This window comes from Oncorhynchus gorbuscha, linkage group LG01 (genome assembly GCF_021184085.1).
Source record: "Oncorhynchus gorbuscha isolate QuinsamMale2020 ecotype Even-year linkage group LG01, OgorEven_v1.0, whole genome shotgun sequence".
NCBI classification, from domain to species: Eukaryota; Metazoa; Chordata; class Actinopteri; order Salmoniformes; family Salmonidae; genus Oncorhynchus; species Oncorhynchus gorbuscha.
Genome location: NC_060173.1, coordinates 40416204 through 40439391, shown reverse-complemented (window position 1 = coordinate 40439391; position 23188 = coordinate 40416204). Strand labels below are relative to the sequence as shown.

The window sequence follows — 23188 nt, the reverse complement described above, 5'->3', positions numbered from 1 at the left end:
ACCCTGGAGCAAATCTGTGATAGTGCCCTGTGGCAGCTGAGCCCTGGAGCTCTTTATATCTCAGCAAAGTGGAACATGCCTCTGACAAAGACAGAACACAGACCAGGACACGACTGATGGAGAGAGAACACTGGTTTGAGATATTGATGTCCATGTAGGTCTCTCTGTTCAAACAGTCCTGGCTGCTATAATTTGAAAGACGCAAGAACGGGTAGTGCTAGTTGGAAGGTCCGTGACAGACACTGAGCAAACTTCTGCTTTAAGTTTGTCCTATTTCATCATCTCTTTGCCCAGGTGACTGTCTGGAATACGACATCAATGACTTGAGCAAAGAAAGCTTATAGTTTTCAACTTTTAATGTGAAAAAGAGAACGAGGAGGGAAATATTATAGCCCTCTACAGTCTTCTCTTGATTATACTACGGTTATGTATTTCCTAGCCTCTGTGGTCACAGCCAAAGGGCTGACACAAACACACCTACTCATTTAAGGGAGAGTGATTGAGTGCCGCATCAGATGACCTGTGGTCTGGAAATTCAGTACTGAGAGAGACTTGGTCATTTCTTCAAACAATCATCTTTTTTTAATATCGATTAATTATTGCAATAATGAAACCAGTCAGCCCAACAGTCATGACTGTTGAGCTGAGCAGCCTAACTGAACATGAAGAAACTGATATTATATAGGACCTAAAAATGCTTCGTCAGACTGGTTCCATCTCCCATAAGCAACCATGGTTATCTACACAGGATGGTGTTTTACCCCCAATCCGGCGTAGTTTCTCAGATGCCAGGAAGATGAGACAATGAGGCATTGTTCTAAACTCTTCCAGGCTCTCGGGTCACACACACACCACATATTGTCTATGGAATGCTCGCTTCTAGGTTTTTATCACCAAGTCATCTGATGCATTAATTACCCACTAAACATCATAACTAGATATCAAACATGAACACAACGAAAACAGCATCAAACCTTCTAAACCTCACAGCAACAACTGTACACTGGGAAAACTCAGAGTCTGTGTACTTAGAAGAGTCTTTTTCCCCATAAAGCTCACCTGGAGGTCACTTGGGCATCTTGCAGGTCAACTCCAAATCAGTTCTATCTGACTTGACATTTTATCTGGTGACGTAGAGAGAGAGACACCATCAAAGGCTCAATAGCAACGTTCTAGACGAAGGTAGCCTAGTGCATAAGAGCGTTGGGCCAGTAACTGAAAGGTCTCTGGTTTGTATCTCTGAGCAGACTAGGTGAAAAATCTGTTGTGTCCTTGAGCAAGGCATTTAACCCTAATTGCTCTGGATAAGAGCGTCTGCTAAATGACTTAAATGTAATCAAACAGAGAAGCTGAAGTAAAACCTCAGGACCAGGGCTCCAGTTATACATCTTTATTAGCCCAGGACCTAGAGATTAGACTAGCATTGATTTAAGCTGGAGAACAAAATGAGTCAAGTTCTTTATAAACGCTATCTCCTTAAAAACCATCTCTACCTTCAATATAATCCTTTTTAAAAGCCCCACTAGGAGACGAGGGGCCAGTCCTAAAGGGGTTATCTTGTCTGGAAACGCTCATGTGAAACAATGAGGGCAGATAAACTTAATTGGAGAACTGGAAAGAGTGCAGGCCCAGGCCGTCAGAGCAGAGGCAGAAAGGCAGGGGAGAGAAGATGGGGGCGAGATTGGTTTGTCTGGTCTCTCCCTCTCTGTGGGCTCTGTGGTGCTGTGTGAGTCAGAGCAGCGTTCCCTCGTCCCTCAGAGCGAGGGACAGATAATCAAGCCCCAGTTGATGTGGGACTGTGCAGAAGGGCAGAAGGAGAATAGAAACTCTTTACTAGATTAGCAGCGCTCATGTAGTGGAACCGCCACAGGGGAGACCAAGGCCACACCTCACAATCCACAGTACTGTATGATTGTTGCTGGAAGTCTGGGAGAGAGCTCTGATCTGCATAGCACTCAGGCATGACCAAGACCAACAGAAAGGGAGAGAGGTAGAGAGAGATACAAGGGAGAGAGAGAGGCCCAGAATGATGCCATTTAGTTCAGAGAAGATTTAAGAGCCACCACATCAACCACTAAAATAGTGGTTTAATTTTCCCCAAACCAATGAAATGTATTGGAATAAAGCCCTATTCGCATATATTCAGATCAAATCACACTGAGAATATTTTAACCCACAGTGGAGTCATATTGCTCCCTATGGTAATTTAAAAGAAGATAGCTCACTTATGATGGCTCCAGACAAATCACATTTTGGTATTTTGGGGACAAAGGCAAACAAATGAATGAATAAACTCTGAGGGAGTATTTTGAGTTTCTCTAGAGGGGAGACAGGCCTTTGCTCAGCAACCCATGAGTGACAGTTGGATTCACCACGATACACATCAGGACCCCTGCAGCACCTGTTCCAGATGTCGCTCATTTATTTTTGAGTATGTTACATTTAATAAATATATAAATATATATATATATATTTGACCTTTTATTAACCAGGTAGACCAGTTGATAACAAGTTCTCATTTACAACTGCGACCTGGCAAGATGTGATGTGGTACAAGTAATAGTGTCCAAAAATCACTTTATATGAACATTTAGAGTAGAACAATAAAGATGCATTCTCAAACAATGAATTTCAGACAGTAGTTTTGAAAGTGGTGCTCACGTGCCACAAGAGGTCCCCGTTTTTTGTGTACTATGTCATCAAATTGTGTACTACGTCATCCATTTAATTTGATATATTACGTCCTGCAATAAAATGATATATACTGTTTATACAGTTCCTTCGGAAAGTATTCAGTCCCCTTGACTTTTCCACATTTTGTTACGTTACAGCTTTATTCTAAAATTGATTAAATAAAATAAAATACTTTACACACAATACCTCATAATGACAAAGCGAAAATAGGTTGTTAGAAATTTTGGCAAATTTATTAAAAACAAAAAACAGAAATACATTATTTACATAAGTATTCAGACCCTTTGCTATGAGACTCAAAGTTGAACTCAGGTGCATCCTGTTTCCATTGATCATCCTTAATTGCAGTACACCTGTGGTGAATTCAATTGACTGGACATGATTTGGAAGGCACACACCTGTCTATACAAGGTCCCACAGTTGACAGTGCATGTCAGAGCAAAAACCAAGTCATGAGGATGAAGGAATTGTCCGTAGAGCTCCGAGACAGGATTGTGTCGAGGCACAGATCTGAGAAAGGGTAGCAAAACATTTCTGCAGCATTGAAGGTCCCCAAGAACACAGTGGCCTCCAACATTCTTAAATGGAAGAAGTTTGGAACCACCAAGACTCTTCCTAGTGCTGGCCACAAGGCCAAACTAAGCAATCAGGGGAGAAGGACCTTGGTCAGCGAGATGACCGAAACCCAATGGTCACTCTGACAGAGCTCTAGAGTTCCTCTGTGGAGATGGGAGACATTTCCAGAAGGACAACCACCTCTGCAGCACTCTACCAATCAGGCCTTTATGGTAGAGTGGCCAGGCAGAAGCCACTCCTCAGTAAAAGGCACATGACAGCCTGCTTGGAGTTTGCCAAAAGGCACCTAAAGATTCTCAGATCATGAAAACAAGATTCTTTGGTCTGATGAAACAAAGATTGAACTCTTTGGCCTGAATGCCAAGCGTCACGTCTGGAGGAAACCTGGCACCATCCCTACGGTGAAGCATGGTGGTGGCAGCATCATGCTGTCGGGATGTTTTTCAGTGGCAGGGACTGAAAGACTAGTCAAGATTGAGGGAAAGATGAACGGAGCAAAGTACAGAGAGATCTTTGATGAAAACCTGCCCCAGAGCGCTAAGGGCCTCAGACTGGGGTGAAGGTTCACCATCCAAAAGGACAACGACCCTAAGCACACAGCCAAGACAACTCAGGAGTGGCTTTGGGACAAGTCTCTGAATGTCCTTGAGTGGCCCAGCCAGAGCCCGGACTTGGACCCGATCGAACATCTCTGTCAACCTGACAGAGCTTGAGAGGATCTGTAGAGAATTACTGTGATTGTCTGTCTGCCATTCATTCTCAAGTTTATCTGCCGTTCGTTCGCTGAGGTGTGCTATAGGGACCACACGCCGGTAGTGTTTGACTGGCGACTGAATTGCGACATTCTCTCCCGTTTCTTCCAGGTGAATCGGTAGAGACATTTCAAGTCTGAGCCAATCAGAGAGCTCAAGTAGGGAGCCAAAAGGAAACCAACAGGTAGAAAAAAATAGCCAACTTTTCCCAGTGACATCATCCACCCCTTTGCAGCTTGCTAAATGAGCCAGTCACACTTCATAATATAAAATGCACACTTACCGGCCAGTTTATCAGCCTGTTCACAAAAATGGATCGCTCCTACAGATGGTGAGTCAGGTGGCCATGGCTTGTATAAAGCAGGCAGAAAGGAATCGAGACATTCAGTTACATTCAGTGAACGTTAAAATGGGCAACATTTGTGACATAAGCGAATTTGAGCGTAGTATGATCGTCGGTGCCAGGCATGCCGGATCCAGAATCTCAGAAATGGCCGCCCTCCTGGGCTTTTCATGCACAACAGTGTCTAGGGCTTCCTGAGACAACATCCGGTCAGTGGCAGTCCTGTGGGCAAAAACGGCTTGTTGGTGAGAGAGGTCGAAAGAGAATGGTAAGAATCGTGCAAGCTAATAGGCGGGCGACAAACAGACAAATAACAGGGCAGTACAACAGTGGTGTGCATAATGGCATCTTGGAACGCACAACTCGTCGATCCTAGTCACGGATGGGCTATTGCAGCGGATGACCACACAGCTAAAAACAAGAAGAAGCAGCTCCACTGGGCACACGATCATCAACACTGGACAATTGAGGAGTGGAAAAACATTTCCTGGTCTGATGAATCCTGGTTCCTGTTGTATCATGCTGATGGCAGCGTGACAATTTGGCATAAGCAGCAATAGTCCATGGACTCATCCTGCCTGGTGTCAACGGTACAGGCTGGTGGTAGTGGTGTACCACCATCCAATCTGTAGCAACTTCGTGATGCCATCGCGTCAGCAAGGACCAACATCCCTGTGGACTTCACGCTGATATGGTCAAGGACCATATCACCTCCACCCTACCTGACACCCTAGACCCACTCCAATTTGCTTACCGCCCAAATAGGTCCACAGACGATGCAATCTCAACCACACTGCACACTGCCCTAACCCACCTGGACAAGAGGAATAACTATGTGAGAATGCTGTTCATCGACTACAGCTCGGCATTCAACACCATAGTACCCTCCAAGCTCGTCATCAAGCTCGAGACCCTGGGTCTCGACCCCGCCCTGTGCAACTGGGTACTGGACTTCCTGACGGGCCGCCCCCAGGTGGTGAGGGTAGGCAACAACATCTCCTCCCCGCTGATCCTCAACACGGGGGCCCCACAAGGGTGCGTTCTGAGCCCTCTCCTGTACTCCCTGTTCACCCACGACTGCGTGGCCACGCACGCCTCCAACTCAATCATCAAGTTTGCGGACGACACAACAGTGGTAGGCTTGATTACCAACAACGACGAGACGGCCTACAGGGAGGAGGTGAGGGCCCTCGGAGTGTGGTGTCAGGAAAATAACCTCACACTCAACGTCAACAAAACTAAGGAGATGATTGTGGACTTCAGGAAACAGCAGAGGGAACACCCCCCTATCCACATCGATGGAACAGTAGTGGAGAGGGTAGCTAGTTTTAAGTTCCTCGGCATACACATCACAGACAAACTGAATTGGTCCACTCACACTGACAGCGTCGGGAAGAAGGCGCAGCAGCGCCTATTCAACCTCAGGAGGCTGAAGAAATTTGGCTTGTCACCAAAAGCACTCACAAACTTCTACAGATGCACAATCGAGAGCATCCTGGCGGGCTGTATCACCGCCTGGTACGGCAACTGCTCCGCCCTCAACCGTAAGGCTCTCCAGAGGGTAGTGAGGACTGCACAACACATCACCGGGGGCAAACTACCTGCCCTCCAGGACACCTACACCACCCGTTGTTACAGGAAGGCCATAAAGATCATCAAGGACATCAACCACCCGAACCACTGCCTGTTCACCCCGCTATCATCCAGAAGGCGAGGTCAGTACAGGTGCATCAAAGCTGGGACCGAGAGACTGAAAAACAGCTTCTATCTCAAGGCCATCAGACTGTTAAACAGCCACAACTAACATTGAGTGGCTGCTGCCAACACACTGTCATTGACACTGACCCAACTCCAGCCATTTTAATAATGGGAATTGATGGGAAATGATGTAAATATATCACTAGCCACTTTAAACAATGCTACCTTATATAATGTTACTTACCCTACATTATTCATCCCATATGCATATGTATATACTGTACTCTACATCATCGACTGCATCCTTATGTAACACATGTATCACTAGCCACTTTAACTATGCCACTTTGTTTAATTTGTCTACACACTCATCTCATATGTATATACTGTACTTGATACCATCTACTGTATGCTGCTCTGTACCATCACTCATTCATATATCCTTATGTACATGTTCCTTATCCCCTTACACTGTGTATAAGACAGTAGTTTTGGAATTGTTAGTTAGATTACTTGTTGGTTATCACTGCATTGTCGGAACTAGAAGCACAAGCATTTCGCTACACTCGCATTAACATCTGCTAACCATGTGTATGTGACAAATAAAATTTGATTTGATTTGATTTGATTTGATTTGTTCTGGAGGTAAAGGGGGTCCAACCCGGTACTAGATGGATGTACCTAATAAACTGGCTGTTGAACGTATAGGATCATGGTATCTAAAAATATATCTATGGGCTGTATTCAATTATGGAGAGTGAATTAAGTAGTTTATTTGTCATCTTGCTAGTTAGTTATCTAGTTGTGGCTATCTGGCTAGTATCACCAAGGGCTTTCTTCAGCAATAGCAACAGTAGCACAGATAGCTAGACCATAAAACAACACACACGGACATGCATTGCCCAACAACACTAGTGCTACCTTATGGTTTGGACTATTTTAAGGCTGGCTGATTACTTCAAGGTCTCTGCTGTGTGACACTCCGTTCAGACGTGCTAAGTGTTGTCGGCAGGCAGACGTTTGACAATCCTACCAGTGTGTCTGAACCTTAAGAGATGACAGTCCTAAACACACTGGCTCCACTGATACCACAGACATTAATTTGCTGGGTGGCTGCTTGGCTTGAAGGACAGATAATTAGGCATTGTGGGATTGAAACGCTCCCGGAGTTGTGAACAGTAGTGGGTCTGTGCTGTGAGAGAACCAGACGACTGTGTGAGGAAATCCTAATGGTACAGACAAGCCACCATTATACTACAAATTACCTGCCAGCATTAGTGTCACCCTCGGCCCAATCATTTTCTCTCCTGGATCAATCTGTGCTCTGGCCTCCCTAGTCCTCCATGGGGGCCTGTCTTGGCAATTAGGTATTGATTTTGTTTGCCTTTTATTTTCTGAGCCTGATGACCCAACACCCCTGCAGTCTCTCAGCTCTTCTGCTCCGTGTTCAGTTGTGACAGGCAGGAGACGCAGAAATGTCTCAGTCAGATGGTGAACTACATGAGAGGAAGTTGGGCTGCACCGATTAGGCTGCAGTAGAGAGATCAGTTCAACATCGAACCCAGCGTGACTGTGGATAAGTCTGGACAATGGGTCATTAAGAAGAGCACCAGAGTATCCTCACATGGGAGTTCATTGGATAATGGGATAGTGCTATTTGATTTAGCATCATTGCATGGAGTGTCAATGAATGGGTTGTAATGGATGGTATGTTCTGCTGTTAGATGATAAAATGTGTTATTTTTAATTTTATTTCACCTTTATTTAACCAGGTAGGCTAGTTGAGAACACGTTCTCATTTGCAAATGCAACTTGGCCAAGATAAAGCAAAGCAGTGTGACACAGACAACAACACAGAGTTACACATGGAGTAAACAATAAACAAGCCAATAACACAAACAAGTCAATGACACAGTAGAGGAAAGAAAGTCTATATACAGTGTGTGTAAAAGGCATGAGGAGGTAGGCAATAAATAGGCCATAGGAGCGAATAATTACAATTTAGCAGCTAAACACTGGAGTGATAAATGAGCAGATGATGATATGCAAGTAGAGATACTGGTGTGCAAAAGAGCAGAAAAGTAAATAAAAACAGTATGGGGATAAGGTAGGTAGATTGGGTGGGCTATTTACAGATGGACTATGTACAGCTGCAGTGATCGGTTAGCTGCTCAGATGAGGGAAAAACAAGTCTCAAACTTCAGCGATTTTTGCAATTCGTTCCAGTCACTGGCAGCAGAGAACTGGAAGGAAAGGCGGCCAAATGGGGTGTTGGCTTTGGGGATGATCAGTGAGATATACCTGCTGGAACGTGTGCTACGGGTGGGTGTTGTTATCGTGACCAGTGAACTGAGATAAGGCGAAGCTTTACCTAGCATAGACTTATAGATGACCTGGAGCCAATGGGTCTGGCAACGAATATGTAGTGAGGGCCAGCCGACTAGAGCATACAGATCGCAGTGGTGGGTGGTATAAGGTGATTTGGTAACAAAATGGATGGTACTGTGATAGACTGCATCCAGTTTGCTGAGTAGAGTGTTGGAGGCTATTTTGTAGATGACATCGACGAAGTCGAGGATCGGTAGGATAGTCAGTTTTACTAGGGTAAGTTTGGCGGCGTGAGTGAAGGAGGCTTTGTTGCGAAATAGAAAGCCAATTCTAGATTTGATTTTGGATTGGAGATGTTTAATAGGAGTCTGGAAGGAGAGTTAACAGTCTAGCCAGACACCTAGGTATTTATAGTTGTCCACATATTCTAGGTCGGAATCGTCCAGGGTGGTGATGCTAGTCGGGCGGGCGGGTGTGGGCAGCGAACGGTTGAAAAGCATGCATTTGGTTTTACTAGCATTTAAGAGCAGTTGGAGGCCATGGAAGGAGTGTTGTATGGCATTGAAGCTCTTTTGGAGGTTAGTTAGCACTGTGTACAAGGAAGGGACAGAAGTATACAGAATGGTGTCGTCTGCGTAGAGGTGGATCAGGGAATCGCCCGCAGCAAGAGTGACATATTTGATATATACAGATAAAAGAGTCGGCCCGAGATATGAACCCTGTGGTACCCCATAGAGACTGCCAGAGGTCTGGACAACATGCCCTCCGATTTGACACGCAAATGTTAGTGGATGGAGCATAAGTGTACACAAGAGCTTTGCCATGACCATTGTGTAAGTGAGTGTGTTTCTCTCTCTCTCTCTCTCTCTCTCTCTCTCTCTCTCTCTCTCTCTCTCTCTCTCTCTCTCTCTCTCTCTCTCTCTCTCTCTCTCTCTCTCTCTCAGGTTACAACACACATCCGCCACAGTCCTCAACACAGAGGCCCCTCAGGGGTGGGTGCTCAGTCTCCTCCTGTACTCCCTGTTCACTCATGACTGCGCGGCCAGGCACGACTTCAGCACAATTATTAAGTTTGTCGATGACACAACAGTGGTAGGCCTGATCACCGACAACGACGAGACAGTCTATAGGGAGGAGGTCAGAGACCTGGCCGTGTGGTGCCAGGACAACAAACTCTCCCTCACCGTGATCAAGAAAAAGGAGATGTTTGTAGACTACAGGAAAAAGAGGACCGAGCATGCCCTGAGCATCGATGGGGCTGCAGTGGAGCAGGTTGAGAGCTTCAAGTTCCTTGGTGTCCACATCACCAACAAACTAACATGTTCTAAGCACACCAAAACAGTCGTGAAGAGGGCACAACAAAACCTATTCACCCCTCAGGAAACTGAAAAGATTTGGCATGGGTCCTCAGATCATCAAAAGGTTCTACAGCTGCACCATTGAATACTGTCTGGTATGGCAACTGCTCGGCCTCCGACCGCAAGGCACTACAGAGGGTACTGCAAAAGGCCCAGGACATCACTGGGGCCAAGCTTCCTACCTTCCTACCATCCAGGACCTCTATACCAGGCAATGTCAGAAAAAGGCCCTAAAAATAGTCAAAGACCTCACGGGGTGGGTGCTCAGTCTCCTCCTGTACTCCCTGTTCACTCATGACTGCGCGGCCAGGCACGACTTCAGCACCATTATTAAGTTTGTCGATGACACAACAGTGGTAGGCCTGATCACCGACAACGACGAGACAGTCTATAGGGAGGAGGTCAGAGACCTGGCCGTGTGGTGCCAGGACAACAAACTCTCCCTCACCGTGATCAAGAAAAAGGAGATGTTTGTAGACTACAGGAAAAAGAGGACCGAGCATGCCCCGAGCATCGATGGGGCTGCAGTGGAGCAGGTTGAGAGCTTCAAGTTCCTTGGTGTCCACATCACCAACAAACTAACATGTTCTAAGCACACCAAAACAGTCGTGAAGAGGGCACAACAAAACCTATTCACCCCTCAGGAAACTGAAAAGATTTGGCATGGGTCCTCAGATCATCAAAAGGTTCTACAGCTGCACCATTGAATACTGTCTGGTATGGCAACTGCTCGGCCTCCGACCGCAAGGCACTACAGAGGGTACTGCAAAAGGCCCAGGACATCACTGGGGCCAAGCTTCCTACCTTCCTACTATCCAGGACCTCTATACCAGGCAATGTCAGAAAAAGGCCCTAAAAATAGTCAAAGACTCCAGCCACCCTAGTCATAGACTGTTCTCTCTGCTACCACACGGCAAGTGGTACTGGATCACCAAGTCTAGGTCCAAAACAGCTTCCACCCCAAGCCATAAGACTCCTGAACATCTAATCAAATGGCTACCCAGACTATTTGCATTGTCCCCCCCCACCCAGTGTTTCCTATTTTGTTTCATTACAACCTCTAATTTAATTTATTTGGATTTTATGTCATGGACATACACAAAATAGTCCAAATTGGTGAAGTGAAAAATAAATGCTATGAAAAATATGCTATGAAACCCCTAAATACGATCTTGTGCAACAAATTACAGTCAGAAGTCACATAATTAGGTAAATAAATTCCACCTCTGGGCAATCTAGGTGTCACATGATCTGTCACACGATCTCAGTATTTATACACCTGTTCTGAATGGCCCCAGAGTCTGCAACACCACTAAGCAAGGGGCACCACCAAGCAAGCAACACCATGAAGACCAAGGAGCTCTCCAAACAGGTCAGGGACAAAGTTGTGGAGAAGTATAGATCAGGGTTGGGTTAGAAAAAATATATCTTAAATTTTGAACATCCCACGGAGCACCATTAAATCCACTATTAAATCATGTAAAGAATATGGCACCACAACAAACCTGCCAAGAGAGGGCTGCCCACCAAAACACACAGAACAGGCAAGGAGGGCATTAATCATCAGAAAGGCAACAAATAGACCAAAGATAACCCTGAAGGAGCTGCCAAGCTACACAGCAGAGATTGGAGTATCTGTCCATTGGACCACTTTAAGCCGTACTCTCCACAGAGCTGGGCTTTACGGAAAAGAGTCCAGAAAAATGCCATTGCTTAAAGAAAAAAAGAAAAGGCATGTGAGAGACTCCCCAAACATATGGAAGAAGGTACTGGTCAGATGAGACTAAAATTGAACTTTTTACCCATGAAGGAAACCGCTATGTCTGGCGCAAATCCAACACCTCACATTTCCCCGAGAGCACCATCCCCACAGTGAAGCATGGTGGTGGCAGCATCATGCTGTAGGGATGTTTTTCATCGGCAGGGACTGGGAAACTGGTCAGAATTGAAGGAATGATGTATGGGGTTAAATACAGGGAAATTCTTGAGGGAAACCTGTTTCAGTCTTCCAGAGATTTGAGACTGGGACGGAGGTTAACCTTCCAGCAATGACCCTAAGCATACTGCTAAAGCAACAATCGGGTGGTTTAAGGGGAAACATTTAAATGTATTGGAATGGCCTAGTCAATGCCCAGACCTCAATCCAATTGAGAATCTGAGGTATGACTTAAAGATTGCTGTACACAATCCCATCCAAATTGAAGGAGATGGAGCAGTTTTGCCTTAAAGAATGGGCAACAATCCTAGTGGCTAGATGTGCCAAGCTTATAGAGACATACCCCAAGAGACTTGCAGCTGTAATTGCTGCAAAAAGTGGCTCTACAAAGTATTGCCTTTGGGGGGGTGAATAGTTATGCACGCTCAAGTTTTCATATTTCACAATAAAAAATATTTTTCATCTTCAAAGTGGTAGGCATGTTGTGTAAATCAAATGATTACAAACCCCCCCAAAATAAATTTTACTTACAGGTTTCAAAATACAAACAAAATAGGAAACATGCCAAGGGGGTGAATACTTTCGCAAGCCACTGTATCTCTACCTACATGTACATATTACCTCAACTAACCGGTGCCCCCGCACATTGACTCTGTACCCCCCCGTATATAGTCTTGCTATTGTTATTTTACTGCTGCTCTTTAATTACTTGTTACTTTAATTTCGTATTCTTATCATTATTTGTTTAAACTGCATTCTTGGTTAGGGGCTCATACCTGTTGTATTCGGCACATGTGACTAATAACATTTTATTTGATTTGATATAGAAAAACACCCCTAACACTGAATTCTGAACGCAAATAGACAATAGAGATGTGCCTTTGATTCCATACGGAAGATGAAGATGTAAATGTATAGGGCTATTCCAAGGAATTGTAGCAAGGCAGACCAACTATTCCAAGGCTGTGAAAAAAAGAGGGGGTGCTTGGGAGAAGAAAGGAGAAGAAATTGAGAGAGTAAAGCCTTGGGGCATTTATAGCAGAGAGAGAGGATTAAGATAGAGGGAAAAATAGTTTTAAAAAAAAAACAGAAAATGAGTGGGTAAGTAAACAGAAGGGGGAGAAAGGCTTGTCAGGAGAGCTGGGCTCAGGGTTCCTCAGTTTGCACAGAAATGTCAGAAACGGTGTGACATTGTCCCGTACAGCCTCCCCTGATGGCTGCAGTCCCCCACAACAGAGACAAACACACCACACTGCCACCACACTCTGCTACACAGACCACCATACTGAATTCTCATATCCATACAGTAAAACACACACAAATCCAATTTGCATAATTTCCATGGTAGTTTAGAGGGCTTGTTTAGGGAAATGGCGTGGAATATTGCAGAACAAATGCAGGTTAAAGGGTGAGGTAAATAAAATAAGGCAAATCACAGAAACATGATGGTGGTGCTCACACATTGTTATCCAAATCACACACACATAAGAAAAACACAAATACACTCATGTATAGGCAGTGTTTTACATGAATGTAAAGTATGGGAGAGTTAAGGTTAACCCTGGTGGCGTGTGGTCCAGGGGCCATATTATTTACAGGCCAGGACAGACTGGGAGTCCAAGACCCGTCCACCTCTGTGATTAATGAGGCAGGGGTCAGGGAACAAATGCTGAGTTCCTGATTAGGAAGGTATTGGCAGAGGGCATAAATATGGGACTGATCCCTGTAACCTCATCTCCCGCCCACACCTGTCCACCCCTCCCACATAGACAGCTACACTGCAACTGTGCACCTACATGAAGAAATACTGTAGCGTATAATATAGTTGGAATACTTTAGTATTCACTGTAGTATTTTTGCAGACTTTACTGTAGTATTCACTGTAGTGTTTTTTGCAGACTTTAGTATTTAGTGTAGTATACTATAAAATACTACAGTATACTGTAGTATTTACTCTAGTGTTTTTGCAGACTGCAGTAAAGTATAATGTAGTATTTACTGTAGTATTTTAGCAAACTGTTGTCACGTCCTGACCATAGAGAGTCCTTATTTTCTATGGTGGAGTAGGTCAGGGCGTGACTGGGAGGTTAGTCTAGTTTATTATTTCTATGTGGGGTTCTAGTTTTGTTTTTCTATGTTGGTGATTTTGTATGATTCCCAATTAGAGGCAGCTGGTATCATTGTCTCTAACTGGGGATCATATTTAGGTAGCCTTTTTTCCACCTGTGTTTGTGGGATATTATTTTGAGTTAGTGTACGTAGCACCTCTGTAGTCACAGTTCGTTGTTAGTTTCTTGTTTTGTTTTATAGTTTCACTTTAATCAATTATGTGGAATTGTAATCACGCTGTGCCTTGGTGCTTCTCTACAAACGAGCGTGACAACTGTAGTATACTATAGTGTTTCTGGGTACATTACTGTCGTGTTTACTAAAGTGTTTCTGTTTTTTAACTGGAGAAATACTATTTTCCATTACCTGTAGTTAGACAGGTAAGTAGGTAGCTAGGACTGGATTCTGCTCTTTTCTATAACAAGTAGGGAACACAGGTGGCACAAATTGGGTTATGGAGAAGGAGAATTGGCAGGGTATATACAAATACTGTAGTATTTACTATAGTTTAAAAAAAAGTTTTGTGGACTGTAGGGTTTTGTGGATAATACATATAATAATACATATAATACATATAATATGTAGTATTTACCATAGTATTCAACAGTATACTACAACATTCTATACTAAGTACTACAGATGATTGAGGGATACTACGGTGTGTAGTATACTACAGTTTACTACAGAAGTCTATAGAAATACTATAGTATTCTATGGAAAACGGTAGTATTTTCTTGTGGCCACCTTGCCTGATGCCGCCTCTCAGGAGCAGGGGCAAATGCCACAAAATGTATCTCATTACATTCTGCTGGCACTGTGTTTGAGGGACTATCCCCCCCCCTACCCCCCACCCCCCAGCCCACAACAACCATGAGCAGTGCAGCAGTGAAGTGAGAGCAGGGATTGAATTGACTCCTCTGTACATCATCAGTCCTATCCCTCATTTCAATTTGATTTACCATGGCAACTGCTCCAAAGAGATGTCAGATGAAGACATAGTGAAATTAAATCAAGACCAGAGTGTCTATGAAACATATAATTGCAAATAAAACAAATCAGCATCCATCTTATTAAACCGAGTCACGGGAGGACCTGAATGTAGTTTGTAGATAAAAATTGAATCCAAACTAGGCAGAAAATGAGTTCTGAAAAGTGAATGCAGCTGAGTTTGCGAAACCTTGAGTTAACTTGTCTCCGTAAACGGATTCAGACTTAAAACTAAGATGATTCATCTGTATTTTGGCCTAAACCTCCATAACCCAATAAAACCTAGCCTGCTGGGTATTTGTCATATTCCTGAATCCCACACAATTCGCTGCGAGGCTTTAAGCCATAACTTTACAAAGAGCTACAGGGAACTCTAAAATAATTCCATCATTTGGCCCTTTGGCTATTAGAAAAACCTGCTTTGGTTCACAATATTAGTTCTATGTGCAACCGAAAGCCCTGTGCCTACTGTTTTATAGCCCCGGTGATAGCTAGCACATCATTATGCTTTCATTAGCCTAGCTGTAAAGATCCATACAGCCAAACACTGCAGTTGAAGACTTTTGTCACCATGGGGAATAACACTGTGTTACTCCACTGACTGTGTGATTAATGTCTCTTGCCTGACGACTTTTCAGCCTTATCTGCTGCTGCTGCAGCTGCTACTGAGTGTTATGTACAGTATATTTGTTTGTGTGCTAATGATATGAGCACAAGTCAGCTCTTTACAGAGTTCGGTCCTGATATCATCTCTGCACTGTCTCATTACCCTTTTGTGTTGTGCAAACTCACTGTCTCTGTCTATCTTTCGCTATCTCTCTCACACACTAATACAGACACGTGATTACACACCCACTAACACATACGTACACGCACAGGAGGGTGAGGTCCTCTGTGACTGGTGTAAGCCAAAAGTGTTTGAGGTTGTCACGGTAACCAGCCCAGAGAAGTTGAGGACCGAATGAGGACAAGGGACCAGACCCGGGGTTAGCAGAGCAGCAGAGCCAGCAGGAGAACAGAGGAAAAAGTTCAGACCTCCAAAGGCTCTGCTCTGTTTCCCTGACTTTTTAAAATGTATTTCTGCAGGACACAGAAGAGGAGAGGAGAAAGGAGATGTCATCCACTCTCCAAATGGTCTGCTTCCTGTGTGAGTCATTAAACAACATACACACAACAACAATACTCCCGTAAAATGAAAAAAAAGGAATGAAAGCTCAAATGATGATGCTCACCTTTCTATGGTCACCTTGTCTGACAAGGTGTATTATTCTGACACATTAAAGGGGGGGAAACATGTTTCCTTCAGAGATTCTTGATGAATATTTTTCAAAGTTTAGTCTTGGTGGATGTTTTTCAGAATTGAGGATACAATTCTGTTCTTAAATACGAAACACAAATAATCAATATGACACCATAATTACTCCTGCATTTTCCTGACCCTTTTTTGTCCTCTCAGCTGCTTTCAGCTCATCTCAGATATCAGACCACCATTAATGCAGCAATATGAAGTCGGGTCAAAGAACGGTCACAGCTGACAGTGGCAGTAGGCTGATGATGACACTGCATCACTATCTTCATACCAGCTTTCCCTTAACCGTGGTCATCTTCACTAGGAACTAAAATGAAGCAAATTACCCAAAAGTTGGAGGGATTCCCTGAACTTGTTCAATCATAAATGCTTCGTTCTCCATTGCAAAATGTTTAGCAAATTTTTTCACTGATTAATATGACCCTGGTCAACATTGCCATAGATAAGCAGAGAGAGCACCGCCACCTACCAGTAGGTGAGCCCTCCAGCACCTCCCCAGCGTAGCGGGTCTCCTTGAAGATGGGCCTGTTGTCATTCTGGTCATTGACGTCCACCAGCAGGGCTACAGGACCCTCCACCAGCTTCCCACTCAGGTCTGTCACAGACACCTCCAGCTGCAGACAGGACACACAATGGTCAAAGGTCAGGACAGGAGTTCAGTTATACAGCTGGTATGACAAGGTTTATACAGAATGACATTCATTTAGACGGGTGAAAGCATAGAATACCTGATTGTCTGTTACATGTCTGAGAGATAAATGTATCGGAAAAAGCGCAATTCAATCAAAAACTAGTCTATATTGTATGAACAAGAGTAGTTTATGTACTTATCCCCGGACTCACACACACACACACACACACACGCACGCACACGCACACACGCACACACGCACGCACGCACGCACGCACGCACGCACACACACACACACACACACACACACACACACACACACACACACACACACACACACACACACACACACACACACACACACACACACAGGTAGCACATAAAACAGTAACTACAATATTTCACCATTCATAAAATAACTGTAAACTATGTAAAGAGTGGTGAGTCGCGCCAATCGAGTACTACTCATTTGTCTCTGTTCTCTCTCTCTTTCCCAACACTACAGCAGCAGAGACTATAATTTTATGAATAGATGGACAGTGATAAAAGTTAACGGCCGTCATTTTAATATCTCAACCAGCAGGAGAAACGAGTGCTAGCAAGTTCCTGTTCCTGACTTGAGCAGATGGATCTGGTGTTAGTGACCTGTGCTTCTCTGCCATGTTACTGAGGAGCAGACACAATGAGAGGACACGTTAGGCCTGCCCTCAGATATGAAGAGGTCCTACAAAGCTTTAAACCACAGGAGCTTGACGATAGCATAGTTGTCCTACGGTTATTTTGCCTACAACCTTGCCACAATGTTCTGGGAATGGTACAAGACACCCAGGTAGGAGATAGCATTCTGAGAACCATATGTTTCTTAGGTGGGAATTTCAGTACTTCAGCATAACGTTTCCTACAGGTGTTTCCTCATGTTCTCAGAACATTAAGAAAACTTTCCAAAAAACATTTGCAAAAAAACATTTCTAACATTGAAAGACCCTTCTAAGAATGTTATTTAAAAAAAATATATACATTCCGTTCTCAACAAAACTCTCTCTATCCTCTGTGTGATCACGCTCTCTGTGGCCGATGTGAGTAAGACCTTTAAACAGGTCAACATTCACAAAGCCGCAGGGCCAGACCGATTACCAGGACGAGTACTGCGAGCATGCGCTGACCAACTGGCAGGTGTCTTCACTGACATTTTCAACCTCTCCTGTCCGAGTCTATAATACCAACATGTTTCAGGCAGATCACCATAGTGCCTGTGACCAAGAACACTAAGGTAACCTGCCTAAATGACTACCGACCCGTAGCACTCACGTCTGTAGACATGAAGTGCTTTGAAAGGCTGGTCATGGCTCACATCAACACTATTATCCCAGAAACCCTAGACCCACTTCAATTTGCATACCGCCCGAACAGATCCACAGATGATGCAATCTCTATTGCACTCCACACTGCCCTTTCCCACCTGGACAAAAGGAACACCTACACTACAGTTAAAAAAATTGGGGTCACTTACAAATGTCCTTGTTTTTAAAGAAAAGCTATTTTCTGTCCATTTAAATAATATGAAATTGATCAGAAATACAGTGTAGACATTGTTAATGTTGCAAATGACTATTGTAGCTGGATATGGCAGTTTTGTAATGGAATATCTACTGTACATAGGCGTACAGAGGCCCATTATCAGCAACCATCACTACTGTGTAGTTGAAGTTGCCATACAGTATATACACATTTCACATTATAAACCAGACCTACAAATCAGTCGGGCTAGACAATCTGGACCCTTTCTTTCTAAAATGATCTGCCGAAATGGTTGCAACCCCTATTACTAGCCTGTTCAACCTCTCTTTCGTGTCGTCTGAGATTCCCAAATATCGGAAAGCAGCTGCGGTCATCCCCCTCTTCAAAGGGGGGGACACTCTTGACCCAAACTGCTACAGACCTATATCTACCCTGCCTTTCTAAGGCCTTCGAAAGCCAAGTCAACAAACAGATTACCGACAATTTCGAATCCCACGGCACCTTCTTATGCAGTCTGGTTTCAGAGCTGGTCAAGGGTGCACCTCAGCCACGCTCAAGATCCTAAACGATATCTTAACCGCCATCGATAAGAAACAATACTCTGCAGCCATATTCATTGATCTGGCCAAGGCTTTCGACAATCACCACATCCTCATTGGCAGACTCAATAGCCTTGGTTTCTCAAATTATTGCCTCGCCTGGTTCACCAACTACTTCTCTGATAGAGTTCAGTGTGTCAAATCGAAGAGCCTGTTGTCCGGGCCTCTGGCAGTCTCTATGGGGGTGTCACAGGGTTCAAATCTTGGGCCGACTCTCTTCTCTGTATACATCAATGATGTCGCTCTTGCTGCTGGTGAGTCTCTGATCCACCTCTACGCAGACGACACCATTCTGTATACTTCTGGCCCTTCTTTGGACACTGTGTTAACAATCCTCCAGACGAGTTTCAATGCCATACAACTCTCCTTCTGTGGCCTCCAACTAAATACAAATGAAACTAAACGCATGCTCTTCAACTGATCGCTGCCTGCACCTGCACCTGACTTAGAATATGTGGACAACTACAAATACCTAGGTGGCTGGTTAGACTGTAAACTCTCTTTCCAGACTCAAATCAAACATCTCCAATCCAAAGTTAAATCTAGAATTGTCTTCCTATTTTGCAACACAGCATCCTTCACTCATGCTGCCAAACATACCCTCGTAAAACTGACCATCCTACCGATCCTCAACTTCGGCGATGTCATTTACAAAATAGCCGCCAATACCCTACTCAATAAATTGGATGCAGTCTATCACAGTGCCATCCGTTTTGTCACCAAAGCCCCATACACTACCCACCACTGCAACCTGTACGCTCTCGTTGGCTGGCCCTCGCTTCATACTCGTCGCCAAACCCACTGGCTCCAGGTCATCTACAAGATCCTGCTAGGGAAAGTCCCCCCTTATCTCAGCTCGCTGTTCACCACAGCAGCACCCACCTGTAGCACGCGCTCCAGCAGGTATATCTCTTTGGTCACCCCCAAAACCAATTATTCCTTTGGCCGCCTCTCCTTCCAGTTCTCTGCTGCCAATGACTGGAACGAACTCCAAAGATTACTGCACCTGTACATAGCCCATCTATAATTTAGCCCAAACAACTAACTCTTCCCCTACTGTAATTATTTATTTTGCTCCTTTGCACCCCATTATTTTTATTTCTACTTTGCACATTCTTCCACTGCAAATCTACCATTCCAGTGTTTTACTTGCTATATTGTATTAACCTCACCATCATGGCCTTTTATTTGTTGCCTTTACCTCCCTTATCTCACCTCAGTTGCTCACATCATATATAGACTTATTTTTCTACTGTATTATTGACTGTCTGTTTGTTTTACTCCACGTGTTTTATCTTGGCCAGGTCTACCAGGTTAAATAAAGGTGAAATAAGTCAATACAAATCAAATCTAAAAGGAACTTGATCAAATGTCTTTGTCTTTGGCAGAAGTATTTTTTTGCAGTGACATTTGCTGTATCGGACCGTTTCTGAAACACAAAAACTAACTGCTGTGGACCTGCTGTGGACCTGCTGTGGACCTGTAAACAGATCGTTTGAATTCAATAATGTTTTGCATTGACTTTCTCCCAAACCTAAATGTGCTGCAATGCCCATGAATTCTCTGGAAAATGTTTGAACGACACTAGGCCTACTTACAGTGGTAGCCTACACATTTCAATGCAACGTATCAACTGTCTGTTCCCCTGCAAAATGTTACTGTAGCCTATGTTATAAACTACGCTCCCTTTCTGATGCATAGAGCAACAACTTGAAATCATAATAGCCTATCTAATAGGATCATTTAACTTAGAAATATGCATGGTCATTTGTTGTATGGCTACTTGGGGAACATGAACTCATCATGGCCAGAAATGGTGCAATGCTTATGATATATGTATTACCTTTATAAATGAGACATTGTCTACTGGAGAAATGTGACATCACAGTGCTCAGACGGAGCCTACAAAATGTCAACGGAAAAGGTGAACTGCTGTTCTACCGTTAAACTTTGGATCGCATAGAGCAAAATACTTTAAACACTGGAAGCTTATCTATTTACTACAGAGAAGTGGGTCCAGTTCAATGAGAGATGGGACGAACGGTAGCCTATCCTAACTTGTTGTAGACCTATTGACCATTTTGTACGAAACCATCAGTCAGAAAAGGTGAGGAATTTATTCTGCAATGATCATGGAATTTAAAGAATAATCAGAAATATATACTTTTTGGTTATGAATACGTCATCATATATTCCCCATTTGCACAAGGCTACTAGGCTACTTTTGCCTTCTTGCAACTGCAACTTCTAGAAACTGCGTACGCATGGTCTAAAGTTTGTGGGAGGACAAGCACATTCTCATGTTTATTTATTTTTTAATTGCAAATTTTTGGGTGACAACCGTCACAAGCATATTTTGTGCATACCCAACATGTATAAATGAGGCCCCTGGAGTTCCTGGAGACAGACTGTACGTAAGCCCCCAGTGCTGTGGTGCTCCTCCTGGCTTCTCATTAGTCTCTCTCTCTCTCTCTCTCTCTCTCTCTCTCTCTCTCTCTCTCTCTCTCTCTCTCTCTCTCTCTCTCTCTCTCTCTCTCTCTCTCTCTCTCTCTCTCTCTCTCTCTCTCTCTCTCTCTCTCTCAGTGGCTATGTTGAGGATGGAGCTTCATTGGCCATCCAGAAGAGGTGCAGCCACTGAGACGCTAACATACTGCTCCCCAACCCCTCCCCCCTCTACAGGCCTGTAGTATCACTTATTCATGTATTCAACAGCTCCTAAAGGTGCAGTTTGGGCCCGGCCTGGCATCCCCTCACCGGGGGAAACTCTCCGGCTTAGCAGAGCACAGGCGAAACAAACAAATCCCAACATCTGACACAAAAAAGCTGACTTTAATACTCAGAGTCAGAGTGTGAGCCCAAGACTCTTCTTAGTCAGGGACCACTTTTACATGCGTACAGTATTACGGAGAGTAGCTTATATCCCGCTTAAGGTCATATTCTGGATAAACTGTTTACATACTCTTTTGATATCTCGCTCACGAGGTTAAATGGAATAGTAACAGAAATGTGGACACTGACTGTAGGCCTATACCCTCTCACATGTAGCCTCATATAATATTACATTTTTGCAGTAAATTTATAAAACAAATATACATTTTGTCTTGGGAACAGGGGTGGAGAAATATCTTTTTTTTTCATTCAGTGTCTCTTGAAAAAATGTGAATGTGCATGTAACTTGTTATCTTTGACACTGTTATGCAAGCAGAGTATTTCAATCACATAAAATATGTACCCAAGACGAACTGAAGTCTTACCAGAACTGCGTTCCATCGTTTTCTCAGCTTTCATTTGCTTAAAACATTCTTTCTACTGTTTTGGAATTATTGCATTTTCTCGCAGGTCCTTAAACTAAACAGACAACTGTACCGGTGTTAACTAGATTACCAATGCATTCATTCTATCAATGTAAGGTGTTATTCTGGTGAGCATTACTTTATTTGGTCTTCTGGGGCAACAGTTTATGACAGAAGAGAAGCTGCATGTATCAAACTGTAGTTGACAAACAAATGTCGGAAATGATAATATGGCCTAAATGATAAGGTATAGCCTACTATTTAAGTTATCTGTTTGGCAATCAGATGCAAACATTATCACACAACACCCAGTATATGAGAAACTGAGCTTGTGCAGATTGCAAAAACAACAGTAAATGGGATAAGATGTTTACATGCCACAGTATCCCGTCTTACATCAGCATGTCCCAGGCATCTAATCTGGGTTTCTCATAACCGGGACACAAGCTTTTTCGGGTTATTTTAAACAGGATATGATGTTTTTTTGCATCGACTCAAAAATGGAATACTTGAGTATCCTGAATAACAACGGGATATTGGTGGGCATGTAAATGTGGTCATTGTGCCTGAGCATTCAAATCCACCTGTCGACCAAGCGATTTAACATCTTTAATCATTCGTCCACTTCAACACTGAAATAAGAAGTTCATTTTCCTCTGACTCAGAGTAAAAGTTTATATGGAGAGCTACTCATTATGCTCATTGCACTCTGCCCTGTCTTAAGATATAAGATTCTGTCTTAAGAAGACATCATGTACCGGTACCTTGAAAGTGTTACATCCCAGACTGGATCAGTGTCATTTCAACAGATGAACATAAGGAGCCACACTCAAACATAACATCATTTGTGTCATTCTAACATCACCTTTGTCTACCCTATCACACAATAAGCAAATGAATGCCCCTTCTTCCTCTCTGCTGTACGATAGGAATAGCTAACAGGATAATTCCCCAGAAAGACCAGACCAAAGGTATCCATCACAGGGAGTGGTGTCGGTGCTCTACTCCTCTCTTATCTAGCATATTAGCTGCTCCTGCTCCCCTCACTATCAGTAAT

The 23188-nt window shown here is 43.7% G+C and overlaps 1 protein-coding gene across 2 annotated transcripts in view; it reads right to left on the bottom strand.

Moving 5' to 3' along the window:
- The window catches only part of cdh13 (cadherin 13, H-cadherin (heart)), a 607588-nt gene that overhangs the window by 264824 nt on the left and 319576 nt on the right, over nt 1-23188 (bottom strand). For both annotated transcript variants that reach the window (XM_046352466.1, XM_046352473.1), the window contains one exon: nt 16560-16704. In XM_046352466.1, the coding sequence (XP_046208422.1) occupies nt 16560-16704 (145 nt within the window). The remainder of the gene's footprint in view (nt 1-16559; nt 16705-23188) is intronic.